The 25,872-nt window shown below is 47.2% G+C and overlaps 1 protein-coding gene across 3 annotated transcripts in view; it reads right to left on the bottom strand.

Annotated features, from left to right (window-relative positions):
• Positions 1-25,872, bottom strand: part of SRGAP2 (SLIT-ROBO Rho GTPase activating protein 2) — a 229,223-nt gene that overhangs the window by 29,692 nt on the left and 173,659 nt on the right. For all 3 annotated transcript variants that reach the window (XM_004685564.2, XM_012726849.1, XM_012726850.1), the window contains exons 8-14: positions 25,393-25,617; positions 21,909-22,010; positions 20,809-21,006; positions 12,356-12,440; positions 9,574-9,601; positions 7,931-7,955; positions 3,071-3,131 (exon numbers count right to left, since the gene is read on the bottom strand). In XM_004685564.2, the coding sequence (XP_004685621.1) occupies positions 3,071-3,131; positions 7,931-7,955; positions 9,574-9,601; positions 12,356-12,440; positions 20,809-21,006; positions 21,909-22,010; positions 25,393-25,617 (724 nt within the window). The remainder of the gene's footprint in view (positions 1-3,070; positions 3,132-7,930; positions 7,956-9,573; positions 9,602-12,355; positions 12,441-20,808; positions 21,007-21,908; positions 22,011-25,392; positions 25,618-25,872) is intronic.

Below are 25,872 nucleotides of genomic sequence, written 5' to 3'. Positions count from 1 at the left end.
CCATATAGGTCGGCATCATGAGGACATCCATTTTCTGGTGGGGGTGGGGGATGATGAGCCGTAGGCTGCACGGGCTGGGTGTCCTCGCCTCTGACTGACTGTGCGCTCATTCCTCAGCCCAGTCTGCGGGCCCTGCCAGAGTGGAAGGGCACAGAGAGTATGAGATTTTTCAGTTTGAATATGGTTACGGGTTTCGTGCACCATGCATACAACTGTAAGGGCTTCAGGAAGCAGGTCATTTGTGCTGGCCTGGGGCTGGGCTGAAGTAGCGTCTTTAACTACATACACCTGGCATGGGAAACCAGGAACCTGGTGGAGCAATCTTGGGAATGACCAAAGTGTCTCTCTTACAGCATGATCTATAGAAAATTTTGACATGTTAGAGATTTCTTAAGCTTCTTCATAGGAAAACAAAGTCAAGTCACATTACATTTTACCCACTGTTTTTTGGGCTCCCAACTCAATGAGGGGGTGACTGGATTCTAGCAGCTAGACTTGGAGGTAAACCATAAGCCCAGGACTGAAATCTAAAATCTAATGAAACATCATTAAGAAGTAAGGAAGGGGGGTGGGAGCTGTTAGTTACCTGGCTCGCAATAGGACATAATGTTGTTTGTTCTCTAAGCACATCTCCAGAATATTCCTTATTGAATGGTAGACAATCAATGTAATGGTACCATTACTAGTTACTAGTGGGATACAATAGCACACTGATGCAATGTTGCTTAAACACAGAATGTAAACAACAAATGTTCTGATAGAAACAGTCACATACTCAGTGACTTGTCAAAAACACAATATATAAAATAAAGAAATGGCTACATGGTATGTTCTAGCTGGTGAGGCCAAATAGTTGCTGCGAGGATCATTTTGGTGCTCTTTGGCAGATGAGACCTCCAAGGAAAGCAACTTTGGCCCAGGGATTCAGGCCGAGAAGGGCAGAGGACAGCTTACTGGAAATCGGCTGCAAGCTTGAGATGTACTGGACTGGTTCCACTTCCTCTCAGAATTTATGCTTTACACAACAACTGTGTGTTCTTGTTCAACAGATAGGTCTAACTGAATGAAACTAAAAATAGAACTATTAATAAATGGTCAGTTTCAGAAAGTAAAAGGAAAATCAATTGACTTTATTGTAAGGCAGTAACATACATGTGACACACAACATAACCTCACCAGACAGACACCACCATGAGCTTGTCCACCTTAGCACACACTAATGTAAGAGTATAAAACTGATTGTTTGGGAAGTTATTTGGAAATGGCACAACAGCTTCCATTTTGTGCTGTTGCCAAGAACTGCAATTTTAGATTTTTTAAAAAAGGGAATGGAAATACCAAATGATTCTAGGTATTTACCCAAGGACAATGAAAACACTACTATGAAAAGCTAGGGTCATGGCAACATTACTCACAACAGCCAAATCCTGAACCAGCCTAAATGCCCACTGACAGATGACTAGATAAAGAAATTATGGAGTATTTACTCAATGGAATACTACTCAGCTACTTAAAAAAAATGACATAGGTTCTTTTCAGGCCAAATGGGAGGATCTTGACATGATTATGCTAAGTGGTATGTCAAAAAGTGAAAAACATTTGCTAGGTGATTTCATTCATTTGTGAAATATAAATAACCAAAGAAGACAAACTGGTAAAAACAACAGAGTATCTTGGACTCTGAAAAATATACTAAGTGATGGATTGGGGAGGAGGGCAGGTGACATGGTTGTGGGACTGGAGATCTGGTGAGGGGATAACGCAAGTGCACATATGGAGGTGTGAATACTCCCCAAATTATGAGTACTCCCCAAATTATGTAGTTGTATAGATAAAGCATAACAATTGGGGGGGGGGAGAATTGCTCCCTAGGGAATCAACACACATAAATGTTGAATAAAAGAGCCAACCGATGTCTGCTGTGAGTGAACCATCAGAAGCTCAGACTCTCCTTATTGTCTTCTATGCACAATTCTTCTTCCTCTGAACTTGGTTTGGATTATCTTTACCAACTGCTTGAGCATGAACTCTGACTATTTTCTGAAACTTCTTGTACTGCTTATCTGTTTTGATCATCTTTTATTTATTTTTAAGATTTATTTATTTATGCATATAGAACTGGGGTACAGGCCAGAGGTGCCGGGGATAAGAAGAGTCACCAGAGACAGAACAGGGAGCAGAACAGGCAGATGTACTGAAATACACTGCTGAGGGGAGCAGCGTGTGGGTCAGGAGAGGTCTGCTGTGCTATGTGGGTTAGCCCCCTGGCCGGGGATCGAACTCCGACCATAGTGGCGATAGAGCTGGGACTTAACCCCTACGCCACCAAGGAGGCCTACAAATAATTTCTGATGCCCAGTTCCTAAAAATCACAATACTATCAGATATCTGTGCTTTCCTAACACCCTTACCTTTAGAAGGTCACCTCTCTGGCAATTTATCTCCATCCCTAAATTCTATCTAACCTAGGAGCTGGTAAGAGATGAAATTTATGAGATTCAAGCAGATATAGCATGATTTGATTTAGGCTGAGAAGGAGCCAACCCCACAGACATAAATATGGGATCTAGCTTTAATACTGGCTACAAACGAGCTCTTGGCAATGTATCCAGTGAGACCAAACGAGAACAAAAGCTGAATATTACTCAGAATCAATGCAGTATTACACAAGGAACTGTTGTCAAGCCAGTGTGATGCAGGAGGCCAAAGTGACATAACGGTCAAGGCCGTGCAGAGGAGATACCAACATGGGCAAAGATGGTGAGAAACGGCCAAACTACCATCACATCATGCCAACTGGACTGACACATACGCCAGCTGTAATGTGAAACTCTCAAGCCAGAGCAGGGAGTGGGTGGATGAATGTGCTAAGGCATTTAGGGCCAAACCACATGATGTCTTCTTTCACTGTCTAGGAGTGGTGGTTCTCAGGTAGCAAACATGAACAAATAAGATTTTATTACTTTTCTGAGAATGTCAGGATGGGAAGCCCTATTCTTACTCTATAAAGAATTCCTGGAAGTTCTTCCCAACTTTGCACAAATATGGGCATGGTTGGAATCCCGCTTACCGTGTCTGCTGATAAACCGGATACAGCTTTCTACCACCAAAGGGATTGCCTGGCTGGAATCCTGAAAGTCCAGAGAAATACAGTATTAGAATCTTGAAGCAGGGTAGTTCAGGGCCAGAGAAAACGCTCCAGACTGTGCAGAACTTGTCTCACGAAGGACGAATGGCCGATTAACAAGAAGCCTGGCCTGCCCAAGCTCCGAACATGCGTGGTCTCCTCAGGATGCCATACAGATGCCTCAGAGTCAGCAGGGCCTAGACAGAACTGCTCCTCTTTTATCCCACACTCGCTCCCTGCTCCAGCTATCCAACCAATCAGCACGTTCTGTCACGGCTGCCTCCCAGGTATCTAACCCCTTCAGCTCTCGCCATCTCTACTACCACCAGCCCCTTCAACCCACCAACACCACAGTTCCCGCCCTTGCTGGCCTCCAATCCCTATTTCCCTTCCCTCACACAGTGGTGAGGTGTCTGCAAAGTGCACCACTGCAAAGTGCTTTCTCTCTAGGTTGAATCTCCTCACTCCTTTCTGTGCACAGCCCTTGTGTGCCCCGGAACCCTGTCTTTATCTCCAGTTGCCTCTCCTCTTGCTCTTCCCCCATGTCTCTGACAAAGCCACGCTAGTCTTTCTGTTCCTCACATATTCTTCTTTGCCCCAGAGCCTTGCATGAGCTGTTCTGCTGCTGGAATGCACTCCTCACCCCAGAGTCCCCAATTCTTAGGGACTCAGTGCAAGTATCACTTGTCCAGAAGAGCTTTTCCTCTCAGATGAGCTCAGGTCCCCTGTCTACAGGGCCTCAACACCTTGTACTTGGCCCTAACATCCTCAATTGTGACATGATTATGTGGGCATGATCTCTATTTCATCTGTCACTTCAGGTTAAGCTCCAGGTCAGTTCTGGGGTGTCCAATGTTGGCCACAGTGCTGTATGTCACAGGTGCTCAATATCACTTGAGGATGGCAGGATGAGGGTGGTAGAACCAACAGGAGCTTCAGAAAGGGGGTCTGTTTGGCATAAAAAATTAGTAAGAAAAAAGTCAACTCTTGGAAAAAGTGGTGGCTAGCTGGTAATAAAAGAGGAAACAGGGCTCCCGAATGTCAGCTTTCCTCTGGCATTTTGCTGAACAGCCCTGCCTTTGCTTAACATCTCTGAGTCTCAATCTGGGATTTACACTGAGGAGAGGCCTGGTGCGGAGGTGAGCACATTTCCCGTGCACCTGAACATCAGTGTTTACCACTCACAGAGGAATGTATGAGAGCGTTGGGCCACATTCTATTAAGTACTTTAGATGAACTGGTCCTGGGAACAGCCCTTAAGCGCATCCAGTATCTTTCTCATCTGACAAATGAGGAAATGCAGGGGAGTGAGGGGAAATGGCCGCTTAGAGTGGCTGCAACTGGCAGAGCCAGGTCCAAGCCCAGGTCCACTCCCCGTGAGACTGAACATGGCACCACCACCCATCCTGCCTCCCGGGAGCCCCGGCAGACACTGCCAGCTCCAGCCAGGTTTGGTGATGCAGCTCAATGCACAATTCAGCTAAGTGGGGAGGGGGATGCAAAGAACCAGGAGCCTTGAACCCCCACCGAGAGAGGTTAGATGTTCACACGCAGGCAGCATAGCTCCTTGGCTTCTGCTCACTTCACAGCTTGCAGTGGCCTCCCAGTACTCAACTGTGGCCCTGAGGCTTAGCCACTGCCACGGGAGCAGCTGGGTCTCATGAAGAAGCCAGACCCCAAGCTTGCTGGGACCCCGGTGCTGCTGTAGGGAGCAGGCACATGGTGATGGGGCTGATCAGGAGGCACAGGGGCCTCAAGGCTCGCCTGCCTCGGCAGCTCCAGTGGCTAGGCCCACATGTGTCCCCGTCACTGACTCCTGCCACTAGCCTGGGTGGTCTTAGAATCTCTGTCAGCTCACCCACACACTAAGGAAGAACTGTCCTCTGCCACAAACACACAAACCCGCTGCTTTTCAGTCCTTCATGTTGGTAAATGCCATTTTTCATTTATACATGGCAGTAGTAGTGATAATGAGGATAGCAAAATGGGGGTTTAGAGAGTTTTTCTGGTCCTGAACTTTTCTAAGAAAAGGCCTTGAGGGAAATCAGCTGGTGAGCTCAAAAGTTGCTGCCTTCAACCAGTTCTAGGAGTGCAAAATTCTGGCAAGACATGCAGGAAGTGGAATCTCAACTGGGGCTTGAGAAAGACGGTCGGGTCGCAGAGAGCAAGGTGGCAGCACTGTTAACCTGCAAGGCCATTGCTACGAGCAGCGCAAGAAGCTGTGCTGACCATCCTACTACAGAAGAGGCCCCTCGCAGTCGTCACTACTCCAGTGAAGCCTACGCTACAGTTCAGTGGGAGCAACTGGACAAAGTCAGGAAAGCCTCAGGCCCTCCCATCAACCTCCCTCCCCCTATAATATCTGAGCACCAAGTGATTCATCCCCTTGTGCCTGGAGGGGTCCATCATCCTCACTCACCATCACTGGGTGTACAGCTGACCACACAGAACCCATCTGCTTTCTTATTAAGTCTCCCTCTCCCTTCCCTTCCTTTTCCTCCCCTCCTCTAACATTAGAATCCACGTCAGTTTCAGTTTCAGTTTCATTCACTTATTCACAGTAAGTTTGGTCACGGAATCTCAGGGTTGGAAGGAATGTTTAAGAACATCAGACTAAATTCCCATTCTATTAAATTAGGGATCTTAAACTCAACATGGAGGGGGAGGGGAGCAGGAATAATTTGGACAAGGTAACAAAACAGGAAGCCTGTGATTAGAGGGTGAAAAAAATCAGGAAGGTGGCCAGAGACTACCTAGATACGGCACTGTGTTGGCTAATTTCACACGAGTGAGAGACAGGATTTTGCCAGGTTTGCCCTGTTATATTTGTTACATATCCACTTTCACCAGGACAGAAAATACAAGTCTTAACTGATTAAATGTACGTAATGATAAAAAATAAAGGCAGTGAAGACACGACTAGAAGCCTCAGGACTTGAAGGGTAGAGGTGTTCCACTAAGAGAAACAGTGAAGTTAGCAGAGGGGATGGAGGCTGAAATGTGGGGAGAGGCTGGCTCTGAGGGTGGGAGGTGCTGGCCCAACTTTCAAGTGTGAGTGTCTACGCTCAGCCAGGTGCTGGCCCCTGAAACCCCAGTAACAGCATGACAGAGCGAACGCACACACGTGCAGGAAGGGGAGCGGGAGCAGGAAGGGGAACAGAACAAGTGGCCAGGGGCAGAAGATGGGGAGAAGGCACAGGCCCATGCTTGGGAACGCACAGGAACAGGACACCGGAAATGCTGGGCTCAGGGCGGGCAGGGAAGGCTGCGAGGCAGCGACTGAGGGCTCTCCCTTTGACAGTCTGGAACTCCGTTAGGAGCAACAGTTATCAGATTCTGCCTTTTGTTTGGCTGGTTTGCCACAAACAAATGTTTACTCCCTGGTTACTTATACAGGATGACTTAACTTCCAACTTACTTATTATCTGTTCTCCTATTTTAGAAAAAGTCTCTACTATCCACCATTGGATCGGAGCTGCTGGGGAAGCAGAATGGAAAGGACGTCTTTATTTCATTGGGATTTTGGGGGGACTCCTCGCAGAATTTAGCACCAGGCAAAAATGCTTTGTCTGCAACTGCTTAGGTGCAGCAGGATGCAAACCAGATGGGTGCTGCTCCCCTCTGGAGGAGCCTAAGCACAGTGCTCCATCTAGAAGCCCAAGGCACAGTGCCAGTCCAGGAGCTGAAAGGAATGAACCAAGTGTAAGCCTGCTCTTAGTGTGAACGGGAACAAAGGCTAGCTCTCTCTTTCAGGAATCTACCTATTAATTTAAAAGGGCACACCACCCCTTTCTAGTGTTAAATGAAATTATGGGCAGAAGGCAAAAGGTAGAGGAACCAGAAGAAGAAGAGTTACAATGACATTTTTAAAAAGTGTGCCATCGTTTCTGAGAGTGCTCTCATTATAATGAGATCCAAAGTGGGGGGAATAATGACAGCAAAGCACAGACTAGTGAGAAGTATGTTACTGGGCTTCCCAGCCAGAGACACCAGATACCCTGTCCATTCTATGCTCTCCCTGTGGCGAGGGGCACTGTGAATTACCCAAAATGACTTTTGTGAAGCCCAGATCACAAGCCACAACCACATGGGCATTTCTGAGCTGTCTCCCTAACTGCTGACTGCATAGCTCGTATGAGCTTAGGGATATAAAATCATTTTAGTGTTTGCCATAAAGTATAATTAGGAAGTCAAATTTGCTAGTACAAAAAAAAAAATTTTTTTTCCATTGATTTTTTTTTTTAAAACAAGCACAATGGCTACTTAGATGATCCACTGAGTGGCTCACCCACACCACTCCTCTGAAGAGTCCTCCTAACGTGGGTAGTGAGAGCTGCTGTTTAAAGCCAGGTCTTAGTATCACGCTGAAGATCGTACACAAAACTGCAGAGTTCACCATCTCTTGTGTATTGTTTCTGGAGCAGACTCAGCTTTGCATTTTTAGCATGTCTTAGAGATACATCTCATCACCACACCAGGAGCAGTGGGGAGTCACACGCTGGCAACTACGCAGGAAATGCGAGGTTTCTCTTGTGGTCTCCTAGAGAAGCGACACCAGGGGCAATTCTGGCATCATCTACCACAGTCAGAGCTCCAGTACACAAGGCGGTAAATGACCAGTGAGGGGAGGAATAACTCGGAAAGACTGGGTCCCCCAGCTACACAAGCTGAACCAATGAAGTTGTCATGACAGTAACCATACTGTGACTAGTGGCACATTCCAGAAACAGGCAAGAAGACAGAGCATCTGTCCTGCAAGTGGGATGCAACCACCGCAGGCCAGGCCAGCCTGCTCTCGCTTACCTGCTTCCTCACGGTTGAACTACGCCTGTGGTCGAGCCCACCCAGCAGAGAAGACCGATTCAGCAGCATGGAGGAAAAGAGAAAGGGGATTAAAAATAATCAGTGTGACAGTTAATGAAACAGGTCACATTGTTCAACTCAGAAATGGCTGAGACGTGGTTAAGTTTATTTTCCAAATAAAGTCCAATGAAGCTCTTTTCACAAAAGCATAGAGATGTCTGCTTTTAATGCCTGTCACTATTCGAAACTAGAAGGGAGCTGTTTGAATTTGCAGCAAAACACCTTTAAGTTAGACAATCAGATATCTCTGTTGTGAGGAGACACCAGAATCCCTAAAGGAAATTACAGCGTTCGCTCTTGGAAATTCTTTGGGGAAAAAAAAAACAGGTGTCATTTTGTTGTCATTTAGAAGGTAGCGGTCCAGCGCCCTGGTGATGCGTTCAGTGATACTTTTAACTGTGTTTTCTTCCAGGGAATGTGACTCAGCGGCTCAGTAGCTCACCCGAGGCGGGCAGCACTGAGTCCCCTGAGGAGGTGGGGACCAGAGCCTGTTCAGCGGGCACCCCTACCCTGCCTCCTGGCTGCTCTGGAAACCTCTCCAGAGTCCTGATCTAGTGGACTGCTCCTTCTTGTCTTATAGGTAAAGAAATTGGATTTCAGACAACAGAGTGACCCAAGGGCATACCATGAGGAAATTCAACTTTTCAATTTCATGGAGCCTTCTGCAGATGTAGGCTTCAGGTTGAGCCTACACCAGAAGACACATTCCACAGGCTTCCACTGCCCTGGTTCCCTGCAGTCACCAAGACTGGTATATTAATGAGATCTTTATTGTAATCCATAATGACAAAACGATGAAAGCCAAATGAAGCTATTTCTAAATAACAAGCCTATAATTGTAAATGGCCTCATGATTATTGTGTGTGTTGGCAGATATAAGTGATTGGCATAGTGGGCTAAGCCAGGGTCTCTAAGGACGGAGCTTGTCCCCCGTTAAATCAGCACATTTTTAGGCATCTGAAAATGGTGGGCTGAATGAGCGCCTTGCTTGCTGCCAGCTCCAGTTTGCCCATAGCAGCATCATGACAGCGAGGGAAACTATGGCTGGGATTGGGGAGGATGGGAAGGTGGGAGAGAGAGTAGGAGGTCGCATGCTTGTCCACAGGGAAGGTTGACAATGCCGTTGGGCAAGCCCCATCACAGGATGTTTCTTTACCCAGCAGCAGTTGCTTATTAAGGGCTGTCATTTTTCCCATGCGTCAAGAAATTCCAGGTCAAACGCTGCCTCCTGATCTCCCTTCTGTGGGTCAGAGACTTCCCCAAGCCTACATGCTTAAGTCTAACAACTCATATTGGGTTGCCAGGACCCCCAGAATAGAACATTACCTTTCCTTGAGATGGAGTGGCTTCAGGAAGTCACTGGACCTATTTTAGCACATGGTAACTTACTCAGTTCTGCTGTTTTCCCCCAAAGTCACAGTAAACCCCATCTCCATTTGAGATTATAGGGCATCAGTAAGCAACCTCTTCCCATGGCCCCTCTTGCAAAGTCATCCAAGCCCTTGGAGCTGCTGGGCTTTCCCAGGCGGAGATGCGCTAGCAAGCGCCTCCCTTCACCCCTTCCAGCCCCAGGCCACACCTACCTGGCCAGACTGCAATCTGTCCGTTGACCTGTCGGGAAGACAAAGGCACAAGGCAGTATTGAAGCAGAAGGAGTGATAGAGGGGGGCTTACTCCTAGGGATCACCACGCGTAATCGGTCGCCGAGAGAGCGCCTTCCATGTTGTCTCTGGCTTTTGTTTCCAGTATCCCTCAACCCTAGGCTTGTTAAACTGCTTCCCAGTGGGAAAAGGGGTAGATGCAGGAAGAAAAAAAAAAAAAAAAAGAGCAAGGCAGAGCACACTATAAAGAACAAATAACTGGAAGACTTCTTAGAGATGAGATTTAACCTCTCTTGCATATGTGTGGTGGGGAGGGAGGGCAACCTTGCTTTTTGACACATATATGATCTCTCTGTCACCCCGCCCCTCTCTCTGAGGAGGGGAAGAAAGAATTGTTTGGGGAGAGGAAGAAGATATGAAATAGTTTTAGATTCATGCTAGATTGGGTTGGGGTGGCCAAGGGGAAAAACGAGATTTCACACTGTGACTGAAAACATCAAGCGGTGGCTCTCCAACCAACAGTGGAGATGAAGTTTAATGACCCACAGCGAACCTTGAAAGTGGAGAGTCTTAATTCATGAGTATTCTTTTTTAAAAGCACAGGCATGCAAGCGGACATGGGCCATCTATGCTGTCTTCTCTGGGTGCACAACTCATCATGCTTGATTTGAGCTAGACCTATACTAGGTAAACAAGGAGATGCCCAAGCAAGCACTGAACTGGGGAGGGAGAGATCAGCTCTCACCTTCCTACTCCCTGCTTTTGGAAAGGCAAGCCTACGGAGGAAAGGGTGGTGGTGGGGGGGAGAGCTTTTTCTTGCCTTTAAAGGTTGCTTGCTAATTGTTGATTAGAGTCCAGCTTATCCTGAGTTACCCACTCTCCCACTCATAACAGCCTCTCATTACTGACGGTTCAGCTTTCATCTGCACAAATATTATTCTGAGCCATTATTTTCAACATCTGTCCCATTTCCATTCTGGAATATTCATACACATCAATTATCCCTCTGTGGCAAGAACAGGGACTCTTGCATTATGGTGACAAATCCGTACAGAAGGCAGGGCTGTGATGACTTGACATGGAAGGTCTGATGCTATTTTTTTTCCTTTATTGCTAGAATTTGTCATCTTTATATTAAGACAATTTGCAATACTAATGCAGGGTCACCAACCTTTTCTCCTTGGGAGTAGCACATCTGGTGAATGTATGTATGTGTACATCTGTTTTTAAAAAACATACATGCATGTGTTCTTGCATAGATTACAATGTAATCTATGTACACAATTAATCAGGCTTGATTTGGACTAAACAGGTATATTAGATAAACAAGAGAAAACCCAATCCCCAACCCCTTCTGTCTCTCTCTCTTTCTCTCTCTCTCTCTCTCTCTCACACACACACACACACACACACACACACACAGATACACACGAAGCACTGCTCTTCACCTCACTTATGGTCTATGCATAGGTTATCTTGTCAAAAAAGGAATCATAGTTATAACTTGCTTCACATAATTCTGGGCATTCTTTCCTGATTTCCCATGGTGCAATCTGATAATCTAAGAGTAAAGATTTTCTATAAGCAAAATCTCAATGCCCAAACCTGTTCAGCCTGAGTCCCGTGGGTGGTGGGAGGAAAGAGAACAGTGGTTACTAGCATTTCTTTACATAAAATAAAAAATCACAAGATCAAGGACAGCAGAGATTAAAGAATAAATCACTTAGAGGAATTGTCTAGGGCAGGAGGAAGACAGGGCAAGAAGGATGGGGGTGGAAGCTCTGGGATGAAAATAAGGCTCTGATTCCTGGGGTCAACTCAGTGGGCCAGCAGGTACTGTTCTTTGCAGGCTCTGCAGTTGGTCGAAGTGTTTAAGAATTGACTTTAAAACACCAGGCTCAGTTCAGGTGTGACTGTCATTGCTCCTACTCATATTCTCTACACCCCGCCTCCACCTTCCCCATCCCTAAGTGAGGAGATTAGTGGGGCAGGGTATTCAGAGGCATCCCCGACCTGGGAACCCCATTAATCAGAGGATTCTAAAAATCAGCAGGCGACCAGGGCAGGGTTCCAAAAACCTCAGGGAAGCTTCTCTTTCAACCTGCGCCTTCTGTCTGACAGCTGAGGAGAGAAAGTCCAGAGTGCCCGGCAGGTTCTTTGCCTTGCTACTTTCCAAAGAGTCTGGTTAAAATCACCCTGAGATGAGAGTCCACTCGGCACCACAGCCTTGGCTCAGCCAAGGCAGGGAGAGGGCGGCCACTTAGTGCCAGGCCCTTCTGATGCTGAAGGAAGGTGCGAACTACTTTCAAGCCACCGAAGGCAGCAGCTGCCAGCACCCTTGCCTGGGAGACGCCCCTTCCCGCCTCGGAGCAGCAGGGCTTCTCACCTCACAGCTTCCTGCCTTCTTGCTCCAGTCTCAGTCCTGCCCAGAGGAGCTGAGAGTTTCAACAAAATGTCTGGAGAGTAAATAATCATTAGCTCCCCTCCCCGTGGTAGCAGAGGAGTGGAAGGAGGGCCGTGTGGAGGCAGTACGCTCCATTGAAACAAATAGATGATGTACATTAGTGCTTCATTAAGCACCGGACTCTCCCATTACTCAAGCAGCCATCCGGGCATGTGCTCGTACATCAAAGGGGCTGGGGAAGGAATGTGTTCACGTGACAAGATGGGGTGCCCGGCTCGGGGTGGAGGCGTTCGCTGGGCACTGCCACTCGGGCACGGCCTTCCCCTCCCAGCCAGCCTCCCGCACAGCTCGCACACTCACTTTCCCCCAGGGTTTTCTGGAGAAGGTCGTGCTTGGCTTGTAACTTGGTGATGAGGTTTCTGCCCTCCAGGTACTCCTTCATTTTCTGTAAGGAGGAAAAAGAGCAATGAGGCTGCTGAAAGAAAAAAAATCCGCTCAGATGCTCAGCTGGACAATTCCTTTTTACAAGGGCATTCCGTTTCTGACCCAATTTCCACCCCATCTAGATTTTCATTTCCTTAAGGCAGCTGTTGATTTTTGTGGTGATCGTTATCCTGCTCCGAGTCGGAATATAAGGAACTGTATCCCTAAGTCCCTCATCCATCTCCTTCAGTTCTGCTGAAGTGGGGCGGGTGGACACACTGGCCCCGTGTTCCCGGTATGAGGACATATGCCTGTCCCTTGTCACATCCACTGACTGTCCCCAGCCCCCGCCTGGCCCCTCTCCAGTGAAGTACACCAGCCATTGGGCTCAGTCTTCGCCTCCACTGCAAGCCCAGAGCCATTCCTCTATTCTGCATGTAGTTCTTTGCAGAAAATTTGGGTGTCTGAGTGCTCAGGGGGGCTGCCACCACCCATTGGGCACGTAGATACTGGCAGGTCCAAATCTAAGACAAGAATCTAGAAACACAATCCCACCTATGCTAGCAATCAAACTATGAACACTGGGCTGCACTGTCTGGTCTGACCCTTTTAGCACTTGTCTGCCCAGGAGAGGCTGTCTATCCCTGGATAGTTCATCAAATCTCCAGAACAACGCTATGAACTATCATCATCGATATCCTCATTTACAGACGAGGCCTCTGAAATGTGCAGAGATGAAATCAACTGCTGAAGATCAGACTGTTGCTGAGTGATGGAGCCAGTACTCAAAAACACAGAGGTTGATGATACAGTCTGAGCTCAGCTGTAAGGACTGCACGCTTGTAGGGTAAATGGAGTAATTGGACTTTTTATGGCTCTAGCCCATGTGGCTATACTGAGGCCTTGATTGTGTTAATGTGGAGGTGCTTGGGAGCATGGGAGCGGGACACGCGTGTCTTGACTGTGGACACCTGGAGCATGGTGTGGACATCCGTAAGTGTGCACTTGAGCCTGGAGACCAGGGATATACGGGTGGTGTTGCCCAGGCAGGGAGCTGGGGGAAGACAACCGGAGCGTGAGTAGCCACAGTAAAGGTGAGGTCATGAGACAGCCCAGGGAAAGAGTGTAAAGACTCACGGGGTGGGGTGGAGTCAGTTGCCTGCCTCTTGCATGCCAGCCACTCTGCCTGGTGTACCTGTGTACCTGGTTCCTGAGAGGGCATTAAAGTCTGAACTATCTGCTGAGGACTTCAGACTCTCCTTTATCCATCTGTTCCTTCCACTCCACCCAGCAGCCATTCGTGGGCATCTTAGTCTGCTTTGCTTGTCTCCTGAGACAATAGTCCATCTCCTGGGTCTGGGGTCATCTGCCATGTCTGACCTCAGAGGCAGAATGGCAGGGCTCCCCCAGGAACTGTGAATCACTAATGATATGTGTCATGGAAGAGGGGCGTGGCAAGCGGACAAGACATTTAAAGTTCTCACTGTCTTCTTTTCAATGTATTAAAGTATAATTACATATTAAGCTGGCTTTTATGGCTTGATACATGACTGCAGGGTGAAGGCAGACAGGTGAGAAAAGTGTGACTTTTACTCTGTACTTTTCTATACTTTGTGGACATTTAATCAAGAGCATGTATTTCTCTCTTGCAAAACAAAAGACAAGATGTGCTTTCTCTGGGATGCATATCCTTACTTTCTGAGCTTCCAGAAGCTACTGCATGTACCTTTGCAAACGTCCATGACTGTACCTCTCACACAATGGTCAAGGCGGCTTATTACTCATGTGTCTCTCTCCAGACAGCCGCCTCCTCGGTCTAATGTAGAGTGTCCCTGATGCCTAGGCCTCGGCCCATCACACAGCAGACACTCCACAAATGCTCAAAGGGTCAGTAAGTAGATGATTAGTCTCACTCTGCGAAGAACCTTCCTCAGGAGCTACAAACAAAGCCTCCAAGTGTGCCCCTATACTCCACACTGAATATAAAACAAATGAAACTCACCCTACATCAAATGGTATCTGGTGTTTCACTCACAACCTGTTCCCTCTGCTCCTCTGAGCATTTACAGAGAACATCTGCATGAAGACAGGCCTCTGTCACCTTCCCCCTTCCATCTGCTCCAGCTGCACTCACCTGCTGTCAGCCCTCCCTGGGTGACACCGAATCCCCAGCCAATGCCTAATTGTGAGGCTAGGAACAGTCCTTTAGGGCCCAGAGGTGAAAACCCAGCAGAAAACAGCCACTGCTAACATCTGAACCCCTAAAGGCCCTCAGGAAGGTTGTCCCAGGAGAATAAAGATATCCTAGTGAAGGAGAATTCACAGAGAAACTGTAACCCTTAAAACAGAACCAGACTGCTCAGAAAATAGCTGAAGTTTTGAGAGGAGATGCATGCAAATTCCTTCCTCTCACTCCTGTTTCTGAAATCATTTTTTTTCCCATTCATGTTCACAGTTCACTGGTTAACTCTGACTGTCACTCGGTGAACCATTAAAATAAATAACAAGCTGATAAAGAGGCATGATGAATTACCTTTTTCGGGTTCCATTAAATCCCGAAGGATCGAAGAAACTCTGTGTCAAGGTATGACCTATATTCCTAATTCTGGAGTGGAAACAACAGCTGGGAGTTTTCCATCCAGATATGCCAGGTTTGGGACAGTGAGGGCACCCCAGAGCTTGCAGATGTGTTATTTATCGCTTCCCCAGCCTGCCTGGGAGTCAGGGTTCATCTTCAGGAAAGCTAAACTGGCCCTTGGCTGGCAGAGCTGAGTTCGGGGTGTCAACTCTGCTGACCAGACAGATGCAGGAGCAGAGACAGCAGATGGCAGAGGAGGGAGGGGTGTCTTTCTGAAGACCAAGGGACCAGAAAAGACCTGTGCAGTCTCAAAAATCCCTTCATCGGGCAAAAGGAGTCACTGTCCTTATTTAAAGTGTATTCCAAAAGTAGACAATTAGCTGGAGTTTTCCTCCATGGAGGAAAGAAAGGGTAGTTTTCTGTTCTTATTATTCGCCAGAGTAAGTCAAATCTCTGTTCCCCGCCCCCCAACCCCCCACACATATACACACATTGGATACTCATTACTGAAACAGAATTTCTTCAAAAAGTAGGAAGGAAAGCAGAGGGTCTACCAGGTGGTTTTGTCTTTTGCCATTATGGACCTTCAATTCAGTTTTTATGATCACATCAAGTTCTTTCAATAGTTCCTCATTAGTTATTAACTGTCAGCAATCAGTTTTCATTACTGAAAAGTATTAATATAATTAACATAATAATCTGAGCCTTTCCTCCCTTTTAGTTGTAGTAAAATGGAGAAGACTGAAGTGGAATATTCTAGTTCTACCACTTAATAACTCTTCTAGCCCCAGGCAAGTCACTTAACCCCCAGGGTCTCAGTTTCCCCACCTGAAAATGGAGCTTAAGTCTTTTTCAAAGGCTGCTGAAGATGAACAGAGCGATAAGCATGGCTGAGATTATCATTAGCAGAGAGTCTGCTAATTAGCAGGTAATCAAAAACATTGTCCCAGAATCTCTTGCGCATCCTTCCCTGAACTCCTTTGCTTTGTGCTGGTATTTAAGAAAGTCACACAAAGCCGGTTTCTGGCCTTAAAAATAGTTAGCGAGACGCTTAGAAATGCTTTTCAAATTTCATTTTGAAATGCCTCTTCCCTTAAAGAGACTCATCATGAGCACATAAAACTCATGGGGATCATGCTTTGGATCTGAGCTGTGTGATCAAGGCCGTTAAGTCCCCACTGAAGCAGGGGGCAGGGTGGGAGGAGCAGTGAGCCTGGCCTTCTCAGAGAGGCACAGTTGTTCTTACTGTGGCTGCTTCCCTGTCATCCAGACTCGCTGATGTTTCCCCTCCTCTCCTTCGGTTTTTTAAGTAGGAAACAGCTGTCAGACTACGTAAGAGCAAGCTTTTAAAGAGGAACACCTCTTCCCCTTTAAATGAAGGAGTGGGGCATTCAGTCACTTGCACCTGTACATTCATTAATACACATGTACTAAGCTGCCTCCAGAGAACACCAAAAGAAAAAAGATCTGAGCCTGGTCCCCATCTCGTGTTCTAGAACACTGACCCAAAGGCCGTAGCGTGGCACGTCCTATTACCTTACCCAAACCTGTCCTCAAGGCCAGGCAGTCTAGGTTTATTTATTTTGTCAGCCCTGGTCCCTAACCCCTTCCCACTCTATTCCCCCATACATGGAAATACTCAGAAGAAACACCAGTCTTCTAAGACTCTGACAATCCTTGGCTAAACAGTGAGCTTTACGGCCCACTGAGCAGGGGGCTGGTAATTCTGTGCAGCCATTAAAAAAAGAAGACAGCTCTTTTTGGACTATTATAAAAATATCCAAAATAAATTAATTGGAAAAAGCAACATGAAGAGCAGAGTATTGGCATACTTTTATTTGCATTTCTATTTATTTTATTTCATTTTTAATTTAACTTAAAAAAAAAGATTTATTTATGCATATAGAACTGGGGTACAGGCCAGAGGTGCAGGGGCGGTGAGAGGACTCACCAGAGACAGAGTGGGGGGGGGGCAAAACAGGCAGATGTACTGAAATACACTGCTGAGAGGAGCAGCAGGCGGATCAGGAGAGGTCTGCTGCATATGCCATGTGGGTCAGCTCCTTGGCCAGGGACTGAACTCACAGTGAAGTAGCTGTGGCTCACTTGCAGTACTGTGCCTTAACTTGTTGTGCCACCAGGGAGGGTCTCATTCCATTTCTAATTGTATCAAAAGACACATCAGTATAGTCTACACCTAGAAAAAAAAAATCTCTGGAAGAACACAAAAACTTTCCACCACTGACAGAGGTGGGGGAGGGGGACAAGTCTGCATCATCTTTCAAAAACTTATCATTCATAATAAAAGAAAAGAGTAGATATTGATATTCCTGGATTGCATGTTATAGAAGATGATTTTTACAAAGACAGGGCCATTAGAAAACACACCCTCACTTAGATCAAAGAAAAGAAGGTGGCTGGGCTGACTCTGGGCCTTCTCTCACCTTAGCTCCTTCAGCAGGCTCTGGAGAATTTCCTGTGGCCTGAGACCAGCAACAGAGTTCTGGTTTGAGCTCTCGCTAAGGCCCTTGCACAAGCTGCCCATCCTCCCAACACTGGCAAAGGTTTTTTTTTTTTTTTAACCTCTCCTATGACAAGGTTTGAGGTTTGGTTACATTATTTTCAAAAATCACTTCAAGCTTGAAAATGCCATTATTATTTTCCTGGGATTCTTGGAAATGACTGACCTTTCTAGGTCCTGTTTCAGAGTTCCAACTGATGTCACTGGGGCACATCAGCCTGACGACAGCTGACAGGGCCTGGAGAGCACTTAGCAGCCCTCTTGGTCATCGAGCACACTGATGGGGTCAAAGCCAGGACTGCTCCCCGACTTCCCAACAGAAGGGACCTAGCAAGAAGCGCTGCTCTGGGGTTTTAGAAGGGCGCTGGGGAACACATGGGCAACATGTGTGGAGGCAACAGACACAAGGAAGCGCACTGGCAGCCGTGTGGCCCTGCACGGCTTGGCACGCACAGGAGCCGTCCCACTTAACATGAACATGCTTTATTCTCACATGTCCACTTCATCACCCCCAAAAGCCATTTATCATGAATTGAATTATCTGATGCATTCCAAACACCCATCACAAAAATGAGGAGCTCTTGTAAATCCAGCACCAGACAAGTTCAGATAAAAACCATTCCTGTTCGCCAAGGAAATCTGCACACAATTTTGGGAAGTTGCGCTATGATCACAAGCGCCAGGAAACAGGTTGCAGAACGTTCAATGAGTCTGCTCAGATGTGAGAGGGCAGGCAGATCTGAGAGGTCACCAGTTTGAATGTGATCATTTCTGCTCTTAATACTGTCAACTTTTGAACATAATTATTATAGCTTAATTTAAAGCCAAAAGGTAACCCTGACAGTCTTAAATATAAAATTTCTAATTTAACCAAAGAAGAATAGAAATCCTGTAATGCCATGTGATTGGGTTATTAAAGTTGTTAGATCTAAGCAGTCCAGATAGACCAGCCAAGCATACCTATTAGAAAAGATTTGTTCAACAAGTCCCTGAGGTAACGGTGCTCACTCGGTGGAGACAGCCCTTGTTCCAGCCAGGAAGTCCTCTCCCTGTCTACAGTAGGTTCTTTTTTCTCTTTTTTTAAAGATTTATTTATTTATTCGTACAGAACTGGGGTACAGACCAGAGGTGCGGGGGCAGTGAGAGGCTTCACCAGAGACAGAGCGGGGAGCAGAACAGGCAGATCAGTGAAGTACACTGCTGAGGGGAGCAGCGGGCGGGACAGGAGAGGTCTGCTGGACCATGTGGTCACCTCCGGGGCTAGGGATCGAATGCATGCTGAAGTGGCTTTAGCTTCTCAGTGCTGTGCTTCAACCCGCTGCACCACCAGGGCGGGCCTACAGTAGATTTCTAAAGCTTCATGGTCTGCATGCTGCTGTGCCTCCTTCTGCCCCCCTGCCTGCTGGCTCATCCGTACACAGGTCGCTTTGGGTGTGAGGCTTCCCGACTCCATTCATCCTGGTTGTCACGTTTGCATGTGTTCACGTAAGCATTCACGTCTTTTAGTGTGCATTTTTACTATTACTATTATGAATAATCAACCTATTATAAATGCATAATGTACAGTATAAATACAGTAAGTAAAGATGAAAGTCCTCCCTTCATGAAATGCCTCATTCCATCACCTGCATCTTCATTTTATATTCTCAGCATTCCCAGCTCATGGCACAGTGGCTGGCACATGGTACTTTACAGTCAATGAATAATTTAGCAATGATTAAAGACTACATTAATAATAACATAGCTACTGATAATAAATTTTCAGCATTTTTTGAGCACTAGTGAAATCTAGACAGTATGCTAAATATTTTATAAAAATGAATGAATGAGACAAAATATCATTTTATTATTTCTCTATAGAGTTCAATATTTTGTTCATATATTAAACGTCTTAGAATAATATCAACCACATATTAGACAGAAACAACTGATTATAAAATAGTATGTACAGGAACTCCCTGGTGGCGCAACAGGTTAATGCACAGCACTCTAAGCTGGCCACAGCTGCCTTCAGTGCAAGTTCAATCTCCAGCCCTTGAGGTGACCCACATGGTGTGGCAGACCTCTCCAGTCTCGCCTGCTGCTCCCCTCAGCAGTGTACTTCATTGATCTGCCTGTACTGCTCCCCACTCTCCCACTCTGTCTCTGGTGAATCTTCTCACCGCCCCTGAACCTCTGGCCTGTACTCCAGTTCTGTATGCATAAATAAATCAATCTTTAAAAAAAAAAAGTATGTACAGCAGTATCCCAAATTTGCAATAAAATAACAAATATATATTAGCACATTTGTTTATTAAGTGCACAGAGAAGAGACCAGCCTAACACTAGTATCTTCAGGTAGTGGCATTATGGATAATTTTTATTTTCTTCTTTCCACTTCTAAATCTTATGTAACAAGCAAGTTTTGCTCTGCATAACAATCAGGAAGTTATTTTAAAAAGAATAATACTGTTAAATCACTCCCTTTCAATAGTTTATTCCAGGTTAAAAAAAAATCTGAAGAATCATGAGCTTAACAATTAAAAAACAGATTTCTTTTTTTGAAAAGATAACAAATCACTAGTGTCCTTAATGGAGAAAGGGTAGTGTTCAAAGAAGAATCAGACAAATTGTTCTCGTTGGAGAAGAAATTCAATTTACTCATGCAGATTGTGTTCCTTGACTGAAAAACAAGTTAATTCCTCTCATTCAAAATCAGTATATAATATTCACTGGCTATATTTCATCTCACATCTGCAAACTTAATTTTGCCTTTCTTGGTCATCAGATTAAGAAATAAATTTTGGTTCAAGTAATAAATTCTGCTTGGCAAGCTCAAAATAACTTAATTATTAAAAAGCAGCACTAAGACCAGCCAGCAATCTTCCAAAAGAATTTTAAGGCTATTTAAAAAACAAAAAAAAAAAGGGAGGGGTGTCCTTCTGTCTGAAAAAAGACTGGGAGATACATAATAACAAAATACAACTTTTGGAATTCTCTGCAAACCCATAATACTGCACACTACCTGTCGCTTTGAATTTTAAGAATAATAATAAAAAACAATTTCCCATCATGCAAATTATTAAAAAAAAAAATCATCAGATTGGCCCTCCCTCATGGTGCAACAGGTTAGGACGCACCTGGGGGTCCCCTGCCTATTGTTGAGCTTAGCAACAGTCTCCAAATCCACCTAGCTCCAAATTTCAGGTACCCTGAGCTCGTTCTTCAGATACTCTCGAGGACTCTGGGTCCATGTGGCTGGTGCACCACCACGCCTGCTGGGGCCCTTGAAAGGCCACCGAGCTCCCTTACCGTGAAATAGAACTGCTCTGTCTCTTGCTGATTGGCTCTCCTCTTGGCAATGCTGGGCTTGCTCATGAAAGTCTCAGAGACTGTGGACTTGACAGACTCCATAGAGTTGCTGTACTGGAAGCAGTCAGACACGTCAAAGTCTTCAACGGTCACAATGTCCTGGATGGTCTGCAGTGTGGCCTCCATTGTCTTCTTTACCTGCCACAACCAGAGTCAACACCACCCATGAGACAGGCTATGCAATGGCTGGCGAGTAAGCAGCTTAGAGGTGGGCCAGGAAAGGAGGGTGCGTGCTTTGGGGGGCAGCTCTGGGCTCCCTCCTCTGGGGATCTCAATACCATCATGCCCTTCATGCTACAACCTTGACCCCTAGTTCTTTTATTGGAAATGCTAAGGGAGAGTAAGACCAATTCAAACCAAGCCCAAAATCCAAGTGCTTGTTAAAATGGGCGAGGGGCCTATCCTGCAGCGCTCCAGAGTCTGTTTCATGATCGTGATAAATTGTTGAACTTTGCTTCCCCATTTGTAAACTAAGTGGTCCATCCCCAGTCCTACCTGATCTTCACAGGGAAAGTAACTTATGGAAAAGCCGGGAAGAAGTCACCGAGCTTTTTTTTTTAAAAAAGGCACTGAATAATCACTCCTACTGCCCTTTAGAACTGGTTGTGGAAGGCAAATATTCAAGGCGCATAAGAGGGTCATCCTTTCTAAGAGGACAGAGATATCTGAAGTGTCAAAGGCAAAGAACTCTGTTTGCTTGAAAATGCTGGGAAAAGTTAGGCATGAGTGGGTGGTTTCAGAGACACAATATTGTTCACACAGCTGCCAAATGCCATTTTGATTAAATGTGTAAGGAACGGGGGGAGCACTTTGTCAAAGCTCAAAATAGACCTCAACCTTTGGCAGAGCAAGAGCAACTTCCTGGAGTTGAAGGGCAGGATGTAGCCGAGGGGGAAAATCCAAGCCTACATTTGGCTAGGAAATGTTTGCAGCAGCTGGATGTGCCCCGCGTGCTCCTGCACCTGCTTACACACGGGCAGCAGCAAGAGGTTCACAGAGAAACTCAGACATTGTCCTTGAGTCTACAGCAGCCAACTCACCTCTTCGTTCTCAATCTTCAGGGTGGATAAGCGAGACTGCAGTTGCTGGCATCTCTGTACCAGCTCACTTTGAACAGGCTGCTGAGCACAGAGCTGGGACGCCTGCCAAGAGAAACCAATCCCAGGTCAGGAAGAGGACACAGTTTTTTTGGTGGTTCCAGAGTCCCGTTACCACTAATGAAACGACTTATAGTCAAGTCAAGAGGCTCACAGTTTCGCTGGTAAACAAAGTCGAGTGTAAAAGTTGGGGTCTCCTCCAGGACCACATAGTGGGGCCTAGATATCTAGAAAGACCAGCGCTTTCTTTTTGGAGATCACCTTCAGGCTGGTGCTTGGCCAGGAAAGTTCTCCACAGAGGCTGTGGGTCCAGGAAAGCCAGAGGATGCAGAGGCAAATCTTGGGCGGCCCCAGCCCCAGATGCACGATGTCCTGGCACAGGAATCATTTCCTGCTAGAGGTCCAAGTGGCCACCTCTGGCCCCTCCCCCTCATCCCGCTGTACACCAGAGTGAAAGCAGGAGAGAAGTGGGTCAGGAGGCTAACTTGCTGCTGTTGGCAGCCAGTGTGTGTTTATAAATCTGGGCCATGCAATGAGAGCTCTGACTCAATGAGAAAGTGTGAAGCCAGGAACAAGTCTGCAGGAGATACCAGAAGTAGTGGAATCTGGTGGTGCTTAGCATTTTTCAAAGAGCCATCACTTTATCCGAGATCTTCAGCACGTCTGTGCAGGAAAGGCCTGCCCTGCCCTCAAGGATCCCCGTCTCTTGATGGAAGCATGGCTGTGGCATGGCATGAGGTCATCCACAGTCCCCAGGATGACATATGATTAACAGAAGGCTGGCAGGTTCGGACCCATGTCATCTTGCCACCATGTGGCCCTGAGTCTATGGTCTACAGGGACATGTGGATGGAACCATCCTCCTCCTTCCCCACAATGAGTGGGCACATTCTCAGGCCCACAGACCATTTTCTTGTTTGAACAGACAAAACCTCTCTTCAAATGGAGGGGCTGAGACTTGACAATTTCCTCTACTGGTTTTCAATCTCCCAACTGAGGTGACCTCCTCCCCTGGCTGAGAGACAGGCCTGAGCCAACTCTCTCAGATCTGAAGAGCGCTGACTTCATTCTAGTTCTTGAATAAGCAGACACAATGGAGAAACTCAGTGGCCAGGATGGGTTCGTGCCAGGAATGAAGCTCTCTGGCAGCCTGATGTCACTGGTTAGGCATCCAGAACCCCATCAGCCTCTGGGGGCACCAACAATGGAGCCAAGCACCTCCTCCTAGTACATCTCAGAACACTTGGCATTAACTTATGTGCTGAGCGCCTCAGATCAGCAGTCAGTGGGGGGCCTCGGCCGATGTCAGGGCTCCCAGTCAAAATGCCACCCGAACTTGGCCTTGCTTCAAGGACTTCCCTCTTGTTGCCAAAGCAGTCTACAGACAACCCACACCAATGGGAAGAGGCTGACTGCAAGCACCAAGGGAAACGTGCCCCCTCATTCCCTTTTATTTTCCCATCAAAGGAAGGCTAGGCCCAACGCAGGACCTTTACGGATTCTAGGACTGGCCCCTGTCTGGCCCAGGAGATCACAAACAGGGAGGGCGCCTAGGGGGAACCAGGACCTACTGATTTTTAAAGCAATGTAGACCTAGCAGGGAGGATCGTGGAAGGAGAAACCACATCCGTGCCTGCTCCTTTAAGAAGCGGCAGCGCTGCTGATGCTGCCTCTGGCAGGGCCCTCCACGGCTGTGCTGCTCTGTGAGGTAATGCCTTCCAGCTGTGCAGCAGAGTAGGGGCGCAAAGCTCTGACAGGGGGAGGAGGCGGCCTGCACACCCAGCGCTGGATCCCCCCTTTATGGAGACAAGCTGTTTGGCTCAGAAGGCAACTCAGTCAACACCAGAAAATGTATCGCTCCACTCAGCTGGTCCCCAAGTTCCACTGATTCTTAGGTAGGAAGGACTCTTAGTAGCAGCCGGAGAAGGGGTTTGGATGGCAGGTTAGTCAGAAGGCAGGACAGGTAAGAACAGGACCTCTAGGGACCTGGTGACGTGCGTCCCCTGCTCTGACTGCTCATGCGTTCACAGCAACAAGAAATCATCCTCAAGACAGAAATGTCCCACTCTCCCAGTGGCCAAAGGATGACAGCAAACCACCAGCTCCGCTGTGACAATCACCATTCTGAAGCAGGGTTTTCTATGAATCTGGGTGCTACTCCTACGTGAGTGCCAACCCTGGCGAGGGGACACACCACGTCCAATTGCCCGGCACCCTAACACTGCTATCCTTGGGGAAACCCCCATTCCACCACCCAGGCCACCAGCTTTGGATGGGGGGCCCATGTGGCCAAAGGCACATGTGATCAGGGCATAGGCCAATCTGAGTGACTGGCTCAGGGACCACCACAGCATCCCTGGGACCAAGGAGGCACAGACTTGATGTGGACTGCAAGGAGGGCAGCGGCGCTATTCCTGCTAGATTTCTACCACAGGGGTCTAGGGCTGGCATCACAGTCATCTTCTGTCCCAGGACGGCCACCTGAGAATGGACTGACGTGCAGGCGTGGAGCAGGGAGAGAAAGTCCATTCTTGATTAAAACATTCTCACTCATCTGTTCAGCCATGCCGGAAGACCCAGGCTGAGCCTTCTCCATTATGGAAGCTGATCCCTCCCCCTAGTTCACCAGCAGGGTGAGGCGTGTCTCCCACAAGGGCAAGGCTCCCTCAGTTTTTGCGTCTGACCGCGAGAAGTGAAACTCCAGGTTCGGAGTAATGAAAACCAAGCAGCTTCATGTTCCTTTCATGTTAGTGTACGTGCGCTCTCTGGAAGTCGCTAGAGGAATGAACCCAAAACAGGCCCCAGGTCCAGGCTCCCTTGCCCAGCACCTAGCTTCGGGTGTGTCCTGTCCCTGATTGAGTTCCATTCTTTTGTGTCCAAGCCCAAGCCAAACCACACCTTTTCTCACAATCTTCTAAACACAGGAGAATAAAATCCTTGAGAATTCTGCCAAATGACTAATTATCACATCGATACCTGGCTCAGCCCTCTGTCCATCGAACGTCTTCGGCACCGGGCCCCTCTCAGCTCTCATTTCCTTCAAGCTGACCACTTGGGGTGCCACCCCATTGCTCCATTCCCTCTCACCCACTCAACTCTTAGTCATTTTTAGATCACACCTCCCATTTCTTCCTGCTTTCACTGCTGCTCATCTCCCTGGACACCTTCCACATGCATTGTTCTGATGGCCTCGACTCTCCAGACTGCAAATTCAGGGAGGGCTCTCACCCACGGCCTGGGGACAGCATTTAAATTTTTATTTATTTTTTTTATCTTTCACATCACTGTGTATTCCCTGTAGAAGTCCCACCACAGTTCACTCGTGATGGAAAGTCAGCCTCAGGCCTTTCAGTGATCTCAGTGAAGTGAATTTAGACACAAGTAACCGCTAGTCTCTGGGGGGAGTGGGGTGGAACCAGGAACTCACCATGTCCCCCATGTGGGGCTGGAACTCAAACTTCATGGGTGGGCAGAAGACGTTGTTGTACATCTCCATGAGGCGCTGCTTGTCACTGGTGGCATCCAGGTTTTCCACAGCGTTCTCAATGGCATCCAGGCCTTCATGCTTTGACTGCTCCAGGTTCAGCTCCGCGGAGAGGAAGGTGCGCAGCGCCCGGTTCAGGCTGGCATGGTAGCCCAGGTCACAACACTGCTGTGGGAAGAGCAGGCCCATGAGCAGGCCCCGAGGCCCAGACAGGAAGGACAGGTGTGGGCCCAGAGTAGCACTGACCACGTCCACGAGGGTGGCTGTGAGGCTGATATTCTCTTCGGGCAATTTCTTAGTTCCTGTTCCCTAGTTCAATAGCTAAATACATTCCAGAGGGCACGGAGGTATTGGAAGAAGAGGATGCAATTGACAAAATATTATTACTTTCTCTCTCTCTCTCTCTCTCTCTCTCTCTCTCTC

This window comes from Condylura cristata, unplaced genomic scaffold (assembly GCF_000260355.1).
Source record: "Condylura cristata isolate star-nosed mole 26May11 unplaced genomic scaffold, ConCri1.0 scaffold00018, whole genome shotgun sequence".
Taxonomy (NCBI): Eukaryota; Metazoa; Chordata; class Mammalia; order Eulipotyphla; family Talpidae; genus Condylura; species Condylura cristata.
The sequence above is the reverse complement of the archived record's forward strand: the minus strand, read 5'-3'. Positions and strand labels throughout refer to the sequence as shown.